Source organism: Poecile atricapillus, chromosome 30 (genome assembly GCF_030490865.1).
Source record: "Poecile atricapillus isolate bPoeAtr1 chromosome 30, bPoeAtr1.hap1, whole genome shotgun sequence".
Classification (NCBI taxonomy): domain Eukaryota; kingdom Metazoa; phylum Chordata; class Aves; order Passeriformes; family Paridae; genus Poecile; species Poecile atricapillus.
Window position 1 is genome coordinate 363,317 of NC_081278.1, and position 19,939 is coordinate 383,255.

Genomic DNA, 19,939 nt, shown 5'->3' on the forward strand with positions numbered 1-19,939 from the left:
AAAACAGCCCCAAAACAGCCCAAAAACTGCCGAAAATCTGCCCCAAAACCAGCCCAAAACCAGCCCCAAAACAGCCCCCCCAAATCACCCCAAAATCAGCCCAAAATCTGCCCCAAAACAGCCCCAAATCAGCCCAAAAACAGCCCCAAAATCAGCCCAAAAACTGCCCAAAAAACTGCCCAAAAACAGCCCAAAAACTGCCCCAAAACAGCCCAAGAACAGCCCCAAATCAGCCCAGAAACAGCCCAAAAACAGCCCCAAAGCAGCCCCAAAATCTGCCCAAAAATCAGCCCCAAATCAGCCCAAAAACTGCCCCAAAACAGCCCAAAATCAGCCCAAAAATCAACCCAAAATCTGCCCAAAAACAGCCAAAAATCAGCCCAAAAACAGCCCAAAAACTGCCCCAAAACAGCCCAAAATCAGCCCAAAAACTGCCCAAAAATCTGCCCAAAATCTGCCCAAAACCTGCCCCAAAATCAGCCCAAAACCAGCCCCAAATCAGCCCAAAAACAGCCCCAAATCCACCCAAAATCCGCCCAAAATCAGCCCCAAATCTGCCCAAAATCCACCCAAAATCTGCTCCAAAATCACCCAAAATCAGCCCCAAAATCCACCCAAAATCTGCCTTATTCTTGCCCATTTTCACTGATTTTTTAAGCTTTTTTTTCCCATTTTTTATTTTTTTTTTGGATTTTTTGGCCTTTTTTTTTACCATTTTTTATCCATTTTTTCTCCTGATTTTTGTCCTTTTTTTCCATTTTTTAAAGATGTTTATTTATTTTAATTTGATTTAATTTAATTTGATTTTTATTTGATTTTATTTTACCCCAAATTGGGAATTATTTAAACCCCGCCCCCTTACGCAGGCCACGCCCCCTTCATAGCACGCCATTCAGGCCACGCCCCCTTTATGACGCAATCCTTGAGACCACGCCCCCTTATGACACAATCATTGAGGCCACGCCCCCTTTATGACGCAATCATTGAGGCCACGCCCCCTCCCTAGGGCGCCCCCTGCTGGCCCAACCCCCTTGAACTCCAAATCCAACCAAAAAAACCCCAAAAAGTTCCCAAAAAAATTCCCAAAAAATTCCAAAGAAACCCCAGAAAATTCCCAAAACCCCCCCCAAAAAAAATCCCAAAAAAATCCCAAAAAATTCCCCAAAAATCCCAAAAAATTCCCCAAAAATCCCAAAAAATTCCCCAAAAAATAAAAAAAAAATCCCAAAAAATTCCCCAAAAAATCCCCAAAAAATCCCAAAAAATTCCCCAAAAAATCTTAAAAAATTCCCAGAAATTCCCCAAAAATCCCCAAAAATCCCCAAAAATTCCCCAAAAATCCCCAAAAAATCCCAAAAAATTCCCCAAAAATTCCCAAAAAAATCCCAAAAAATTCCAAAAAACCCCAAAAAATTCCCAACCCCCCCCAAAAATTCCCCAAAAAATTCCTAAAAAAATCCCAAAAAAATCCCAAAAAATTCCCAAAAAATCCCCCAAAAATTCCCAAAAATTCCCAAAAATTTTCCAAAAAATTCCCAAAAATTCCAAAAAAAATCCCAAAAAATTCCCAAAAGCCCCCCCCCAAAAATTCCCCAAAAATCCCAAAAAATTCCCCAAAAAATCCCCAAAAATTCCCAAAAAAACCCCAAAAAACCCCCAAAAATTCCCAAAAAAATCCCAAAAAATCCCCAAAAATCCCAAAAAAATCCCGAAAAATTCCCCAAGAATTCCCGATGTTCCCCGGAGTCCCGGAGAGGGCGGAATTGTGCCGGGATTTACTGGTGGAGAAGCCGGTGCGCTTGTGGCAGCGCGTGAACTCGATGTTGAAGTAGGCGACCAGGGCGTGCACGTAATCGTTGCGCTTCACCTGCAGGCAGAAGGGCGCCGTGAAGGTCAGCTCCTCCACCTTGACCGTGTAGATGTCAACTTCCTGGGGAGAAAAACCGGGAAATTGGGAAAAAATGGGGAAAAAATGGTGAAAATTGGTGAAAAAACGGTGAAAAAACGGTGAAAAAATGACAAAAATCGGTGAAAAAATGGCCTAAAAATGGCCTAAAATGACCCAAATTGCACCCAAAGCCCAGCTCCTCCACCTTGACCGTGTTGATGTCAACTTCCTGGGGGGAAAAAATGGGAAATTGGGAAAAAATGGGGGAAAACGGTAAAAAAATGGTGAAAAAATGGTGAAAATCGGTGAAAAAATGACAAAAATCGGTGAAAAAATGACCTAAAAATGGTGAAAATTGGGTTAGAAATGGCCTAAAATGACCCAAATTGGAGCCCAAGCCCAGCTCCTCCACCTTCACCGTGTAGATGTCAACTTCCTGGGGGGAAAAAATGGGAAATTGGGAAAAAATGGGGGAAATTGGTGAAAAACAGTGAAAAAACGGTGAAAATCGGTGAAAAAATGACGAAAATCGGTGAAAAAATGACCTAAAAATGGAGAAAATTGGGGAAAAATGGCCTAAAATGACCCAAATTTGACCCAAAGCCCAGCTCCTCCACCTTGCCCGTGCTGATGTTCAGTTTTTGGGGGGAAAAACGGGGAAATTGGGAAAAATGGGGAAAAAATTATAAAAAACAGTAATAAAATGACAAAAATTGGTGAAAAAATGACAAAAATCGGGTCAGAAATGGCCTAAAAATGGAGAAAATGGAGTCAGGAATGGGTTAAAAATGGGGAAAAGTGAGAAAAAATGGGAAAATCCAGAAATAATGGGTCAGGAATGGGTTAAAAATGGGGAAAATTGGGAAAAAATGGATCAGAAATATCCCAAAATCCTGGAAAAATGGGAAAAATGGGAAAAAACTGATCAGAAATGTCCCAAAATCCTGGAAAAATGGGAATAAACGAACCAGAACCATCCCAAAATCCCGGAAAAATGGGAAAAATGGGAAAAAAAGGATCAGAACCATCCTAAAATCCTGGAAAAATGGGAAAACTGGATCAGAAATGTCCCAAAATCTGGGAAAAAATGGGAAAACAAGGAAAAAGGGATCAGAAATGTCCCAAAATCCTGGAAAAATGGGAAAATGGATCAGAAATGTCCCAAAATCCAGGAAAAACAGGAATAAACGGACCAGAACCATCCCAAAATCCTGGAAAAAATGGGAAAAAACGATCAGAAATGTCCCAAAATCCCGGAAAAAATGGGGAAAACTGGGATAAACTGATCAGAACCATCCCAAAATCCAGGAAAAATAGGAAAAATGGATCAAAAATGTCCCAAAATCCGGGAAAAAATCGGAAAAAACCCCAAAAAATCCAAGAAAAAACCAGGAAAAATCCCGGAAAAATCCCTGAAAAATCCTGGAAATCCCCCCCAAATCCGGGATTTTTTTCCCAGCCCCGTTCCCGCTGTTTTTTCCCGGTTTTTTTTTGGGAATTCCCACCTTGATGAGGCAGGCGTTGGTCACCAACTGCTTGGGGTCCACCACGTCCACCAGCGGCTCCTTGATGGCCACGTCCTTGATGCAGGACATGTCGAAGCCGTAAACGTTCTCCCACCCTGCGGAAAATCCCGGGAATTTCGGGAAAAAACTCCGGGAAAAACCTCGGGATCGCCGGGGAAAAATCCCCAAAGTCCAGCCCCCAAAATCCCATTTTTTACCCCTTTTTTCCCAGTTTTCCTCATTTTTTTCAATTTTTCCCTTTTTTCCCCATTTTTCTCTCCATTTTTTTCCATTTTTTCCCCCATTTTTTCCTTCCTTCAATTTTTTCCCATTTTTTTCCCATTTTTTTTCCATTTTTTCCCCATTTTTCTCTCATTTTTTTCCCATTTTTTCCCCATTTTTTTCCATTTTTTCCCCATTTTTTTCCTAATTTTTCCCCATTTTTTCCCCTTTTTTTCCCATTTTTCCCTAATTTTTTCCCCATTTTTTCCTATTTTTCTCCCATTTTTTCCCCAATTTTTCCCCATTTTTTTTCCATTTTTCCCATTTTTTTCCCATTTTTTACCCATTTTTTTCCCATTTTTCCCTAATTTTTCCCCCATTTTTCTCCCATTTTTTCCCCATTTTTCTCCATTTTTTACCCATTTTTTACCCATTTTTCCCCATTTTTCCCTAATTTTTTCCCCATTTTTTCCTATTTTTTTCCCATTTTCTCCCATTTTTTCCCCATTTTTTCCCATTTTTCCCCCAATTTTTCCTCCCATTTTTTCCCATTTTTCCCCCATTTTTCCCTAATTTTTTCCCCATTTTTTTCCCATTTTTTCCCCATTTTTCTCCCATTTTTCTCCCATTTTTTTCCCATTTTTTTTCCATTTTTCCCCATTTTTCTCCCATTTTTTTCCTATTTTTCCCCATTTTTTTCCTAATTTTTCCCCATTTTTTCCCCATTTTTCTCCCATTTTTTCCCCATTTTTTCCTTATTTTTTCCCCAATTTTTCTCCCACTTTGTCCCCATTTTTTTCTCATTTTTCCCAATTTTTTTCCCATTTTTTCCCCATTTTTCTGCCTTTTTTCTGTTGTTTTTCCCAGAATTCCCTGAATTCATTTTTGGGAATTCTCACCTGATCTTCCCCCTAAAATTTGGGATCCCTGGGAAAAATCGCCCCAAAATTCCCCAAAAAATCCAAAAATTCCCTCAAAACTTCCCCCAAAAATCCCAAAGAAAATCCCCAAAAAACCCCAAAAAACCCCAAAACAATTCCCAAACAATTCCCAAAGAAATCCCAAACAAATCCCCAAAAATCCCCCAAAAATCTGCAAAAAACCCCCCAAAAATTCCCAAAAAATTCCGCAAAAAATCCCCCCAAAATTCCCCAAAAATCCTCAATCATCCCCACAAAATCCCCAAAATTCCCCCAAAAATTGCAAAAACCCCCCCAAAAAATCCCCAAAATACCCCAAAAAATCCTCCAAAAATAAAAAATCCCAAAAAATCCCTAAAAAATTCCAAAAATTCCAAAAAAAAAATCCCAAAAAAATCCCCAAAATCTGCAAAAAACCTCCCAAAATCCCCAAAAAATCCCAAAAATCCCCCAAAAAATTCCCACAAATCCCCAAAATCCCCCCCCAAAAAATCCCAAAAAACCCTCCCAAATCCCAAAAAAATTCCCCAAAAATTCCCAAAAATCCCCCAACAAATCCCAAAAAAATCCCCAAATCCCCCCAAAAAATCCCAAAAAAACCCCAAAAATTCCCAAAAAATCCCCAAAAAATCCCAAAAAACCCACCCAAAATCCCCAAAAAATTCCCAAGAAATTCCAAAAAATCCCCCAAAAAATCCCCAAAAATTCCCATAAAACCCTCCCAACATCCCAAAAAAATTCCCAAAAATCCCCCCAAAAATTCCCAAAAACTCCCCCAAAAAATCCCCCCAAAATTCCCAAAAAACCCCCAAAAATCCAAAAAAAATCCCCCAAAAATTCCAAAAGAATTCCCAAAAACCCCCAAAAAATCCCCAAAAATCTGCAAAAAATCCCCCAAAAATTCCCAAAAAACCCTCCCAAAATCCCAAAAAAATTCCCAAAAATCCCCCCAAAAATTCCCAAAAACTCCCCCAAAAATTCCCAAAAAACCCTCCCAAAATCCCCAAAAAAACCCCCAAAAAATCCCAAAAAACCCCCCCAAAAATCCCAAAAACCCCCCAAAAAACCCCAAAAAATCCCCCCAAAAATTCCAAAAACCCCCAAAAAAAATCCCAAAAAAATCCCCCAAAAAATCCCAAAAACCCCCCAAAAAATCCCCCAAAAATTCCCAAAAAAACCCCAAAAAATCACCAAAAAACCCCCAAAAACCCCCAAAAAACCCCCAAAAAATCCCCAAAAATTCCCAAAAAACCCTCCCAAAATCCCAAAAAAATTCCCAAAAATCCCCCCAAAAATCCCCAAAAAATCCCCAAAAAATTCCCAAAAAACCCCCAAAAAATCCGAAAAAAATCCCCCTAAATTTCCAAAAAACCCCCAAAAAATCCTAAAAAACCCCAAAAAATCCCCAAAAAATCCCCAAAAACCCCAAAAAAACCCCAAAAAACCCCCAAAAAATCCCAAAAAAATCCCCCCAAAATCCCCAAAAAATCCCCAAAAAATCCCAAAAAATCCCCCAAAAATTCCCCAAAAACCCCAAAAAACCCCAAAAAACCCCCCAAAAAATTCCCAAAAAATCCCCCAAAAATTCCCCAGCAATCCCCCCTTCCCCATGATTCCCAAAGTCCCGGGAATTCCGGGAATTCCAGGAATTCCGGTGCTCACAGTGGATTTTGTAGTCCTTGTACTGCCGGTCCTCGATGGCCGTCACGTAGAGCGTGGCGCGGTCGGGGAAGATCAGCCCGTCCGGGGTCTGCAAAATTCCCAAAATTCCCAAAATTCCCAAAATTCCCGAGGTTTTGGGGCTCCCAGGAATTTTTCAGGATGCTCAAAAACCCCTGGGAAGATTCCTGGATTTTTTTTGGGAATTTTCAAGGTGGGATTTGGGGGATAAAGGGAGATTTAAGGGGGGAAAATGAGATTTTTTTTGGTGTTTTTTTGGGATTTTTCCCAAATTTTTTGGGGGATTTTTGGGGTTTTTCCAGGATTTTGGGGTTTGGGGTTTTTTTTCCAGGATTTTGGGGTTTGGGGTTTTTTTTCCAGGATTTTGAGGATTTTTTTTAAGCCAAGATTCCCAATTTTTAAAGGGAGAAGCAACAAAAATTGGGGAATTTGGGGGTTTTGGGATAAATTCCCGGGATTTTGGGTGTGAATTCCCAGGATTTTTGGGATAAATTCCCAAGATTTTGGGTATGAATTCCCAGGATTTTTGGGATAAATTCCTGGGATTTTGGGTGTGAATTCCCAGGATTTTTAGGATAAATTCTCGGGATTTTGGGTGTGAATTCCCAGGATTTTTGTGATTAACTCCCAAGATTTTTAAGATAAATTCCCAGGATTTTTGGGATAAATTCTCGGGATTTTGGGGTGCGAATTCCCAGGATTTTTGAGATAAATTCCTGGGATTTTGGGTGTGAATTCCTGGGATTTTTGGGATAAATTCCCGGGATTTTTGTGATAAATTCCTGGGATTTTGGGTGTGAATTCCCAGGATTTCTGTGATGAATTCCCGGGATTTTGGGTGTGAATTCCCGGGATTCTGGCCCCTCACCAGCCACTTGTCGCGGGCGTAGATGACGGTGTTGAGCATGGACTCGTAGAACAGACAATATCCCATCCACTCGCTGATGATGATGTCGACCTTCTCCACCGGCAGCTCCACCTCCTCCACCTTGCCCTTGATGATGGAAACCACTGGAAAAACGGGAAAAATGGGAATGATTGGGAAAAGGGAGGGAAGTGGGAGCGGCTGGGGGGGGTTGGGGGTTTTTTGGGGATTTTTTTGGGATTTTTTGGGGGTTTTTTGGGATTTTTTTAGGTTTTTTGGGGATTTTTTGGGGTTTTTTTGGGGATTTTTTGGGGCTTTTTTGGGGATTTTTGGGGTTTTTTTGGGATTTTTTTGGATTTTTGGGGATTTTTTGGGGTTTTTTTGGGGATTTTTTCGGGCTTTTTTGGGGGGTTTTTTGGGGTTTTTTTGGGGATTTTTTGGGGATTTTTTGGGGGATTTTTTTGGGATTTTTTTGGATTTTTTGGGGGTTTTTTCGGGATTTTTTGGGGGATTTTTGGGGGTTATTTTGGGCTTTTTTTGGGATTTTTTAGGGTTTTTTTGGGATTTTTGGGGGATTTTTTGGGGATTTTTTGGGGTTTTTTTTGGGATTTATTTGGGATTTTTTTGGGGGGGTTTTTGGAGGGGTTTTTTGGGGTTTTTTTGGGGGATTTTTTGGTTTTGTTTTTTTTTTATTTATTTGGGATTTTTTGGGGTTTTTTTGGGTTTTTTTGGGATTTTTTTTTATTTTTTGGGGCTTTTTTTGGGCTTTTTTGGGGATTTTTGGGGGTTTTTTGGGGATTTTTTCGGATTTTTTGGGATTTTTTTTTTGTTTTGTTTTGTTTTTTTTTTATTTTTTGGGGGTTTTTGGGGGATTTTTTGGGGATTTTTGGGGGGTTTTTTTGGGGTTTTTTTGCGATTTTTTGGGGGGTTTTTTGGGATTTTTTTGGGGATTTTTTGGGGTTTTTTAGGGGAATTTTGAGGGGTTTTTTTAGGACTTTTAAGGGGTTTTTAAAGGGTTCTTTTTGGGGGTTTTTTTTGGGATTTTTTGGGGTTTTTTTTTGTTTTTTTGGGGGGAATTTTAAAGGTTTTTTTAAGGACTTTTAAGGGGTTTTTTTGGGGGGTTTTTTGGGATTTTTAAGGGAATTTTAGGGATTTTTTTTATTATCTTTAGGGGTTTTTTGGGGGAATTTTTAAGGGATTTTTTTGGGGATTTTTTTTGGGGATTTTTAAGGGGATTTTTGGGGATTTTTGAGCGATTTTTTGGGGCATTTTTAAAGGTGTATTTTGGGGGTTTTTTTGGGGATTTTTTTTTGGTTTTTTGAGGTTTTTTGGAAAATTTTTTTGGGATTTTTCTTAGATTTTTTTTTGATTTTTCAATGGTTTTTTTGAGATTTTCAAGTGTTTTTTAAGGGTTTTTTGGTGATTTTGTGTTTTTTGGGGTGATTTTGGGGTGATTTTGGGCATTTTTGGGCTCTCACCGTGGTCCAGTTTGTTGGCCTTGACGATCTTGACGGCGTAGTCGGAAATGCTCGAGCACTCGATCTGCGGGAGGGGCAGTGTGGGACCCCAAAATCCACCCAAAAACCCCCAAAATCCACCTAAAAACCCCCAAAATCCACCCAAAACACCCCAAAATCCACCCAAAAACCCCCAAAATCCACCTAAAAACCCCCAAAATCCACCCAAAACACCCCAAAATCCACCTAAAAACCCCCAAAATCCACCTAAAAAACCCCCAAAATTCACCTAAAAACCCCCAAAATCCACGTAAAAACCCCCAAAATCCACCCAAAACATCCCAAAATCCACCTAAAAACCCCCAAAATCCACCTAAAACACCCCAAAATCCACCTAAAATCCCCCCAAATCCACCTAAAACCCCCCAAAATTCACCCAAAAACCCCCCAAAATCCACCTAAAAACCCCCAAAATCCACCCAAAAACCCCCAAAATCCACCTAAAAACCCCCAAAATCCACCTAAAAACCCCCCAAAATCCACCTAAAAACCCCAAAAATCCACATAAAAACCCCCCAAAATCCACCTAAAAACCCCAAAAATCCACATAAAAACCCCCAAAATCCACCCAAAAACCCCCAAAATCCATCTAAAAACCCCCAAAATCCACATAAAAACCCCCAAAATCCACCCAAAAACCCCCAAAATCCACCCAAAACCCCCAAAATCCACCTAAAAACCCCCAAAATCCACCTAAAAACCCCCAAAATTCCTCCTGGAAAAGCTCTGAACTCCCCCAAATTTTGCCCAAAATCCTCCAAATTTCTCTAAAACTGCCCAAAAATCCCCAAATCTGCTCCAGACTCCCCAAATTTCTCCTAAAGTCCCCCAAAAGCTCCCAAATCTCCCTGAAATCTCCCCCAGAGAAGCTCCAGCTTGGCCAGGACACCCAAAACTCCCCCAAAACTGCTCTGAATTTCCCCAAATCTGCTCAAATTTCCCCCAGATTTTTCCCAAAATCCCCCAAATTTTACCCAAAACCTCCCAAAATCCCCCAAATCTTCTCTAAATTCCCCAAATTTCTCCCCAAAAGCTCCCAAATCTCCCTGAAATCTCCACCAGAGAAACTCCAGATTTGCCAGGAGTCCCAAAATTCCCCCAAAATCCCCCAAAAATTCCCCAAAACTCCCCCAAATCTGCTCCAAACTGCCCCAAATTTTTCCCAAATTTTTCCCAAAATCCCCCAAATTGTCCCCAAATTTTTGCTCACCCCGATGACCCTCCTGGCCCCGGCCTTGGCAGCGAACATGCAGAGGATCCCGGTGCCGCTGCCCACGTCCAGCACCACCTTGTCCTTGAACAGGTGTCGGTTGTGGAACATGGAATTGCGGTAGGTGAGGGTGCGAACCTCGTCCTTCAGCATCTCCTGGATCCCATTTGGGGGGCAAAAATTCAATTTGGGGGGTCAAAAATGAAATTTGGGGGGTGAAAAATGAAATTTGGGGGGTCAAAATGTACCTGGGGATACCCAAAAATACCTGGGGACACCCAAAATTAAATTGAGGACACCCAAAATTGAATTTGGGGGCTTAAAATGTACCTGGGGACAGCCAAAATTCAATTTGGGACACCCAAAAATACCTGGGGACACCCAAAATTCACCTGGGGACACCCAAAATTCACCTGGGGACACCCAAAATGTACCTGGGGACACCCAAAATTGAATTTGGGGGGTCCAAAATGTACCTGGGGACACTCAAAAGTACCTGGGGACACCCAAATTCAAATTTTGGGGCTCAAACTGTACCTGGGGACACCTAAAATTCACCTGGGGACACCCAAAATGTACCTGGGGGGGCTCAAACTGTACCTGGGGACACCCAAAATTCACCTGGGGACACCCAAAATTAAATTTGGGACACCCAAAATTGAATTTGGGGGGTTAAAATGTACCTGGGGACAGTCAAAATTAAATTTGGGACACCTAAAATTACATTTGGGACACCCAAAAAGGACCTGGGGACACCCAAAATTCAACTGGGGACACCCAAAATTGAATTTGGGGGGTTAAAAAGTACCTGGGGGGGCTCAAAATTCAATTTGGGACATCCAAAATTCAATTTGGGGGATCAAAATTCACCTGGGGACACCCAAAATTCACCTGGGGACACCCAAAATTCACCTGGGGACACCCAAAATTCACCTGGGGACACCCAAAATTAAATTTGGGACACCCAAAATGAACAGGGGGAGTTGCGGTAGGTGAGGGTGCGAACCTCGTCCTTCAGCATCTCCTGGATCCCATTTGGGGGGCAAAAATTCAATTTGGGGGGTCAAAAATGAAATTTGGGGGGTCAAAATGTACCTGGGGACACCCAAAATTCACATGGGGACACCCAAAATGTACCTGGGGACACCCAAAAATACCTGGGGACACCCAAAATTCAATTTGAGACACCCAGAATTAACCTGGGGACACCCAAAAATACCTGGGGGGGCTCAAACTGTACCTGGGGACACCCAAAATTCACCTGGGGACACCCAAAGTTCAATTTGAGGGCTTAAAAAGTACCTGGGGGAGCTCAAAATTAAATTTTGGGGCTCCAAAATGTACCTGGGGACACCCAAAATTGAATTTGGGGGGTCAAAAAGTACCTGGGGACACCCAAAATTAAATCTGGGACACCTAAAATTACATTTGGGACACTCAACATGTACCTGGGGACACCCAAAATTCAATTTGGGGGGTTAAAAAGGACCTGAGGACACCCAAAATTAAATTTGGGACACCCAAAATTGAATTTGGGGGGTCAAAAAGTACCTGGGGACACCCAAAATTCACCTGGGGACACCCAAAATTCAACTGGGGACACCCAAAATTGTATTTGGGACACCTAAAATTACATTTGGGACACCCAAAATTCACCTGGGGACACCCAAAATGAACAGGGGGAATTGCGGTAGGTGAGGGTGCGAACCTCGTCCTTCAGCATCTCCTGGATCCCATTTCAGGGTCAAAAATTCAATTTGGGGGATTAAAATGTACCTGGGGACACCCAAAATTAAATTTGGGACACATAAAATTAAATTTGGGACACCCAAAATTGAATTTGAGGGGTCAAAAAGTACCTGGGGACACCCAAAATGTACCTGGGGACACTCAAAATGTTCCTGGGGACACCAAAACTTAACTGGGGACACCCAGAATTAACCTGGGGACACCCAAAATTCACCTGGGGACACCCAAAATGTGCCTGAGGACACCCAAAATGTACCTGAGGACACTCAAAATTCAATTGGGGACACCCAAAATTCAATTTGGGGGGTCCAAAATGAAATTTGGGGGGTTAAAATGTACCTGGGGACACCCAAAATTAAATCTGGGACACCTAAAATTACATTTGGGACACTCAGCATGTACCTGGGGACACCCAAAATTGAATTTGGAACACCCAAAATTGAATTTGGGGGGTTAAAATGTACCTGGGGACACCCAAAATTCACCTGGGGACACCCAAAATTAACATGGGGACACCCAAAATGAACAGGGGGAGTTGTGGTAGGTGAGGGTGCGAACCTCGTCCTTCAGCATCTCCTGGATCCCATTTGGGGGGCAAAAATGAAATTTGGGGGGTTAAAAATGAAATTTGGGGGGTGAAAAATGAAATTTGGGGGGTTAAAATGTACCTGGGGATACCCAAAATTAAATTTGGGACACCCAAAATACACCTGAGGACACCCAAAATTGAATTTGGGACACCTAAAATTACATTTGGGACACCCAAAATGTACCTGGGGACACCCAAAATTAAATTTGGGGGGTCCAAAATGTACCTGGGGACACCCAAAATTCACCTGGGGACACCCAAAATTCACCTGGGGACACCCAAAATGTACCTGGGGGGGCTCAAACTGTACCTGGGGACACCCAAAATTAAATTTGGGACACCCAAAATTGAATTTGGGGGGTTAAAATGTACCTGGGGACAGTCAAAATTAAATTGGGGACACCCAAATTGGAATTTGGGGGATCAAAATTCACCTGGGGACACCCAAAATTCACCTGGGGACACCCAAAAAGTACCTGGGGACACCCAAAATTAAATTGGGGACACCCAAAATTAACGGGGAGTTGCGGTAGGTGAGGGTGCGAACCTCGTCCTTCAGCATCTCCTGGATCCCATTTGGGGGGCAAAAATGAAATTTGGGGGTTAAAAATGAAATTTGGGGGGTTAAAAAGTACCTGGGGACACCCAAAATTCACCTGGGGACACCCAAACTGTACCTGGGGACACCCAAAATTAAATCTGGGACACCTAAAATTACATTTGGGACACCCAAAATGTACCTGGGGACACCCAAAATTAAATTTGGGACACCTAAAATTACATTTGGGACACTCAACATGTACCTGGGGACACCCAAACTGTACCTGGGGACACCCAAAATTAAATTTGGGACACCCAAAATTACATTTGGGGGGTCAAAATGTACCTGGGGACACCCAAAATGTACCTGGGGACACCCAAAATTACATTTGAGACACATAAAATTAAATTTGGGACACCCGAAATTCAATTTGGGGGGTCAAAATTCACCTGGGGACACCCAAAATTGAATTTGGGGGGTCAAAAAGTACCTGGGGACACCCAAAATGTACCTGGGGACACCCAAAATGTACCTGGGGACACCCAAAATTCAACTGGGGACACCCAAAATTGGAATTCCCAGCGAAATTTGTTGGATTTCTCTCGGAATTTGGAGGAATTCCAGCAAAATTTAATGGAATTCTGTAAAAATCCAATGAAATTCCAGCAAAATTCGGTGAAATTCCATCAAAATTTAATGGAATTCCAGTGGAATGGATTTGGGATAAATTTGGGATAAATTTGGGATAAATTTGGGATAAATTTGGGATAAATTTGGGATAAATTTGGGATGAATTTGGGATAGATTTGGGATAAATTTGGGATAAATTTGGGATAAATTTGGGATAAATTTGGGATGAATTTGGGATAGATTTGGGATAAATTTGGGATAAATTTGGGGTGAATTTGGGATAAATTTGGGATAAATTTGGGGTGAATTTGGGATAAATTTGGGATAAATTTGGGATAAATTTGGGGTGAATTTGGGATAAATTTGGGATAAATTTGGGATAAATTTGGGGTGAATTTGGGATAAATTTGGGATAAATTTGGGATAAATTTGGGATAAATTTGGGGTGAATTTGGAATAAATTTGGGATAAATTTGGGATAAATTTAAGATAAATTTGGGATAAATCTGGGATAAATTTGGGATAAATTTAAGATAAATTTAAGATAAATTTGGGATAAATTTGGGATAAATTTGGGATAAATTTGGGATGGGATTGGGATAAATTTGGGGTGAATTTGGGGGATTTTGGTACCTCATGGATGCCGAAGTGAGCGTAGGAATCGAAGTAATAATCCTTGGAGGATTTGGGATGGATTTGGGATAAATTTGGGATAAATTTGGGATGGATTTGGGATGGATTTGGGATAAATGTGGGATAAATTTGGGATAAATTTAAGATAAATTTGGGATAAATTTGGGATAAATTTAAGATAAATTTGGGATAAATTTGGGATAAATTTGGGATAAATTTGGGATAAATTTGGGATAAATTTGGGGTGAATTTGGGGTTTTTTGGTACCTCATGGATGCCGAAGTGAGCGTAGGAATCGAAGTAATAATCCTTGGAGGATTTGGGATAAATTTGGGATAAATTTGGGATAAATTTGGGATAAATTTGGGATAAATTTGGGATAAATTTGGAATAAATTTGGGATAAATTTGGGGTAAATTTGGGATAAATTTGGGATAAATTTGGGATAAATTTGGGATAAATTTGGGATAAATTTGGGATAAATTTGGGATAAATTTGGGGTGAATTTGGAATAAATCTGGAATAAATTTGGGATAAATTTGGGGTGAATTTGGAATAAATCTGGAATAAATTTGGGATAAATTTGGGATGGATTTGGGATAAATTTGGGATAAATCTGGGATAAATTTGGGATAAATTTGGGGTGAATTTGGAATAAATCTGGAATAAATTTGGGATAAATTTGGGATGGATTTGGGATAAATTTGGGATAAATCTGGGATAAATTTGGGATAAATCTGGGATAAATTTGGGATAAATTTAGGATAAATTTGGGATGAATTTAAGATAAATTTGGGATGAATTTGGGGTGGATTTGGGATAAATTTGGGATAAATTTGGGATGGATTTGGGATGGATTTGGGATAAATCTGGGATAAATTTGGGATAAATTTAAGATAAATTTGGGATAAATTTGGGATAAATTTGGGGTGAATTTGGGGTTTTTTGGTACCTCATGGATGCCAAAGTGAGCGTAGGAATCGAAGTAATAATCCTTGGAGGATTTGGGATAAATTTGGGATAAATTTGGGATAAATTTGGGATAAATTTGGGATGAATTTGGGGTGAATTTGGGGTGAATTTGGGGTGAATTTGGGGGATTTTGGTACCTCATGGATGCCGAAGTGGGCGTAGGAATCGAAGTAATAATCCTTGGAGGTCATGTCCTCGGCCGAGGGTTTGGCGCTGCCCTCCCCGGGGGGGCAGGAGACCTGTGGGGGGCAGAGCACGGCTTGGGGGGGCCCCTGGGACCCCCCCTGGATCCCTCAGATCCCAAAATCCTCAAATCCTGGGAAAAAATCCCGGAATTCCCACGAAAAAACCCGGAATTCCCACAAAAATCCCCGGAATTCCCACGGAAATCCCATTAAAAATGCCCAAATCCCAATAAATTCCCACTGAAATCCCCCAAATTTGGAGGTTTTGGGGTCCTGGGACCCCCCCCAGGGTCCCTCAGATCCCAAAATCCCAAAATCCTGGGAAAAATCCCGGAATTCCCACGGAAATCCCCGGAATTCCCACAGAAATCCCATTAAAAACGCCCAAATCTCCCTGAAATCCCAACAAATTCCCACTGAAATCCCCCAAATTTGGAGGTTTTGGGGTCCTGGGACCCCCCCTGGATCCCTCAGACCCCAAAATCCCAAAATCCTGGGAAAAAATCCCGGAATTCCCACGGGAAAAACCCGGAATTCCCAAGGAAATCCCATTAAAAACGCCCAAATCCCACTGAAATCCCAATGAATTCCCCCAAATTTGGAGTTTTTGGGGTCCTGGGACCCTCCTTGGATCCCTCAGATCCCAAAATCCCCAAATCCTGGGAAAAAAACCCGGAATTCCCACGGAAAAACCCGGAATTCCCACGAAAATCCCCGGAATTCCCACGGAAATCCCATTAAAAACGCCCAAATCCCAGCGAATTCCCACTGAAATTCCCAAAATTTGGAGGTTTTGGGGTCCTGGGACCCCCCCTGGATCCCTCAGATCCCAAAAATCCCCAAATCCCGGGAAAAATCCTGGAATTCCCACGAAAAACCCAGAATTCCCACAGAAATCCCATTAAAAACACCCAAATCCCATGGAAATCCCACTGAAATCCCAATGAATTCCCCAAAATTTGGAGGTTTTGGGGTCCTGGGACCCCCCTTGGATCCCTCAGATCCCAAAATCCTCAAATCCTGGGAAAAATCCTGGAATTCCCACGGAAAAACCCGGAATTCTCACAAAAATCCCTGGAATTCCCACGGAAAAACCCGGAATTCTCACAAAAATCCCTGGAATTCCCACGGAAATCCCATTAAAAACACCCAAATCTCCCTGAAATCCCCAAAATTTGGAATTTTTGGGGTCCTGGGACCCCCCCAGATCCCAAAAATTCCCCAAAATCCCAGAATTCCAACAAAAACCCCCCAAAAAACCCCGAAATTCCCACAAAAATCCCTAAAAAATCCCATTTTCCCCCAAAAAATTTTCTTTAATTTCGGGGAGAATCCCCCCAAAAAAATCCGGGAGAAGCCAAAAATTCCCGGAGACCCCGAAAATTCCCAAATTTTTTTTTGGGAATTGACCCAAATCCTCTCCCTGGCTGCTCCTGGGGCTGATTTTTGGGGCGTTTTCCTGGGATTTGGGGGAAAACTTTGGGGGATTTTTCCAAGATTTGGGGAATTTTTTGGGAATTTTTGGGGATTTGGGGAAAACTTTCCCAAAATTCCCTCTCTGGCCTCGTCCTGGGCTTGATTTTGGGGTTTTTCCCTGGAATTTGGAGGGGTTTTGGGGGGTTCTTTTTTGGGATTTGGGGTTTTTTTGGGGATTTGGGATTTTTTGGGGGGGGTTTGGGATTTTATTTGGGATTTTTTTGGGGGGATTTGGGATTTTTTGGGGGGGTTTGGGATTTTTTTGGGGGGATTTGAGATTTTATTTGGGATTTTTTTGGGATTTGGGATTTTATTTGGGATTTTTTTTGGGGGGATTTGGGGTTTTTCTGGGATTTTTTTGGGATTTGGGATTTTTTTGGGGTTTTTTTTTTGGGATTTGGGGACTTTTTTTGGGGATTTGGGATTTTATTTGGGATTTTTTTGGGGGGATTTGGGGTTTTTCTGGGATTTGGGATTTTTTTGGGATTTTTTTGGGATTTGGGGATTTTTTTGGGGGGGATTTGGGATTTTATTTGGGATTTTTTTGGGGGATTTAGGATTTTTTTTAGGGATTTGAAATTTGGGATTTTTTGGGGGGGATTTGGGATTTTATTTGGGATTTTTTTGGGATTTAGGATTTTATTTGGGATTTTTTTGGGGGGGATTTGGGGTTTTTCTGGGATTTTTTTGGGATTTGGGATTTTTTTTTGGGTTTTTTTTGGGATTTGGGGACTTTTTTTGGGGATTTGGGATTTATTTGGGATTTTTTTGGGATTTGGGGATTTTTTTGGGGGGATTTGGGATTTTATTTGGGATTTTTTGGGGGGATTTAGGATTTTTTTTAGGGATTTGAAATTTGGGGTTTTTTGGGGGGGGATTTGGGATTTTTTTGGGGGGATTTAGGATTTTTTTAGGGATTTGAAATTTGGGATTTTTTTTTTGGGATTTGGGATTTTATTTGGGATTTTTTGGGGATTTGGGGATTTTTTTGGGGGGATTCAGGATTTGAGATTTGGGATTTTATTTGGGTTTTTTTTGGGATTTGGGATTTTTTTTGGGATTTAGGATTTTTTTTAGGGATTTGAGATTTGGGATTTTATTTGGGGTTTGGGATTTTTTTTGGGGGGATTTAGGATTTTTTTTAGGGATTTGAGATTTGGGATTTTATTTGGGTTTTTTTTGGGATTTAGGATTTTTTTTAGGGATTTGAAATTTGGGATTTTTTTGTTGGGATTTGGGATTTTCCCTCATTTCCCAAACCCCAAATCCTCCTGCACTTGGGGTGGTTTTGGGGCCGATTTTTGGGACTTTTCCCCAGAAATTCCTCTCATTTTTGGGATTTTTTTTTTGTTGTTTTTCCTGGGAATTGGGGTTTTTTTTGGGGGGGATTTTGGGGTTTTTGGGGCTCGGATTTTGGGGGGATTTTAGGAATATTTACATCTTCCTGAGGCGACTGCAGGCTCATCCAGCTAGCCAGGGTGGCTACAAAACTCTGGGGAAAGAGGAACGGAGAGAGGTCACCCAAAAATGGGGCTGGGGTCCCAAAAATTGGGGTTGGGGGTCCCTAAAATGGAATTTGGGGTGCCAAAAATGGGGTTGGGGGTCCCCAAAATGGGGTTGGGGGTCCCCAAAATGGGGTTGGGGGTCCCTAAAATGGAGTTTTGAGGCCAAAAATGGGCTGGGGGTCCCTAAAATTGGGATGGGGGTCCCTAAAATGGAATTTGGGGTCACTAAAATGGAATTGAGGGTCCCTAAAATGGAGTTTTGAGGCAAAAAATGGGGTTGAGGTCCCCAAAATTGAGTGGGGGGAACCTAAAATGGGTCTGGGGGGTCCCTAAAATGGAATTGGGGGTGCCAAAAATGGAATTGAGGGTCCCTAAAATGGAGTTTTGGGGCCAAAAATGGGTTGGGGGGTCCCTAAAATGGGGTTGGGGGTCCCCAAAATTGGGATGGGGGTTCCTAAAATGGGTCTGGGGGTCCCTAAAATGGAATTTGGGGTCCCTAAAATGGGGTTTGGGGTCCCTAAAATGGAATTGGGGGTCCCTAAAATGGAGTTTTGAGGCCAAAAATGGGGTTGAGATCCCCAAAATTGAGTGGGGGGTCCCTAAAATGGAATTTGGGGTCCCTAAAATGGAGTTTTGAGGCCAAAAATGGGGTTGGGGTCCCCAAAATTGAATGGGGGGAACCTAAAATGGGTCTGGGGGTCCCTAAAATGGAATTTGGGGTCCCCAAAATTGGGATGGGGGTCCCCAAAATTGGGATGGGGGTCCCCAAAATGGGGTTGGGGTCCCTAAAATGGAATTGGGGGTCCCTAAAATGGGGTTTTGGGGCCAAAAATGAGGTTGGGGGTCCCTAAAATGGGTCTGGGGGTGATCAAGACCCCAAACCTGGGGGGCCAGAGGGGATTTAGGGGGATCCGACCCCAAATTTGGGGGGATTTGGGAGGATTTGGGGGGCTCCAAACCCAAATTTTGGGGGTCCCAGAGCCCAAATTTGGGGTCTCGGAGGATTTGGGGGGGGTCTCAAGCTCTAATTTAGGGGTCGCCCCCCGATTTTGGGGGGGTCCAGCAGCTCCTGCGTCCCCCCCCCGATCACGACACCCCCTCAATATCGCGACAGGCCCCGCCCCTATCGCGACCCCCACCCCAAATTGGGGATTTTGGGGGGGTCCGGACTCTCCACGTGGCTCCGGAGTCACGCGGAACCCCCAAAAATCCCCCCAAAAAAATCCCCCAGACCCCAAAAATGTCCCAAAGGAGCCCCCAGACTCATTAAAGCTCCCCCGGGAGCCTCAAAGACTCCTCAAAACCTCCCTAAAGCCTCCCCCAGACTCAATTCAAGCCCTCAGGCCTCACTAAACTCCCCCCAATCCCCTCAGAGACCCCCTCAAAACACCCCCAAATACCCCAAAAGCTCCCTAAAACCCCCTCAGAGCCCCCCCAAACCTCACCAACCCCCCCCAAAGCTCATTTAAACCCCCCCAAACCTCCTTAAAACCCCCAAAAACCTCATTAAACCCCCCCAGACCTCATTGAAACCTCCCGGCCCCCTCAGCGGCCCCTCAGCGCCGCCCCCCCCCTCGCCTGAGGGCCCCTCAGAGTCCCCCCCACCCCCCTCACGCCGCTTCCGAGCCCATTTCCCGCCTCTCCGGGCCCGTTTTTCCCTCAGCCCCGCCGGATTTTTGCCCGATTTCGCCCTTTTTCGCCCCATTTTCGCCGCTTTCCCGCGGAGCCCCGCTCACCTCCATGATACAATTGGCCGCCTCCGCCATCTTGTGAACGCGAGGAGCGGCCCCCAGCTCCCCGCCCTTTTATAGCGGGGGCGGGGCCGCCGCGCGCCCCCCGCGCCTTCCCATTG

The 19,939-nt window shown here is 42.7% G+C and overlaps 1 protein-coding gene across 1 annotated transcript; it reads right to left on the minus strand.

Moving 5' to 3' along the window:
• Positions 1–1,729: 1,729 nt before the first annotated feature.
• Positions 1,730–19,872, minus strand: PRMT1 (protein arginine methyltransferase 1; the record flags this gene model as incomplete). The annotated part of the gene is made up of 10 exons (XM_058859563.1): positions 19,824–19,872; positions 18,021–18,074; positions 15,059–15,160; positions 9,808–9,963; positions 8,559–8,622; positions 7,084–7,226; positions 6,198–6,285; positions 3,394–3,509; positions 2,301–2,324; positions 1,730–1,906 (listed from the first exon to the last, which is right to left on the minus strand). Coding segments are annotated over exons 1-10 (954 nt in total), but the record flags the coding sequence as incomplete, so codon positions are not given.
• Between the last annotated feature and the right edge of the window lie 67 nt (positions 19,873–19,939).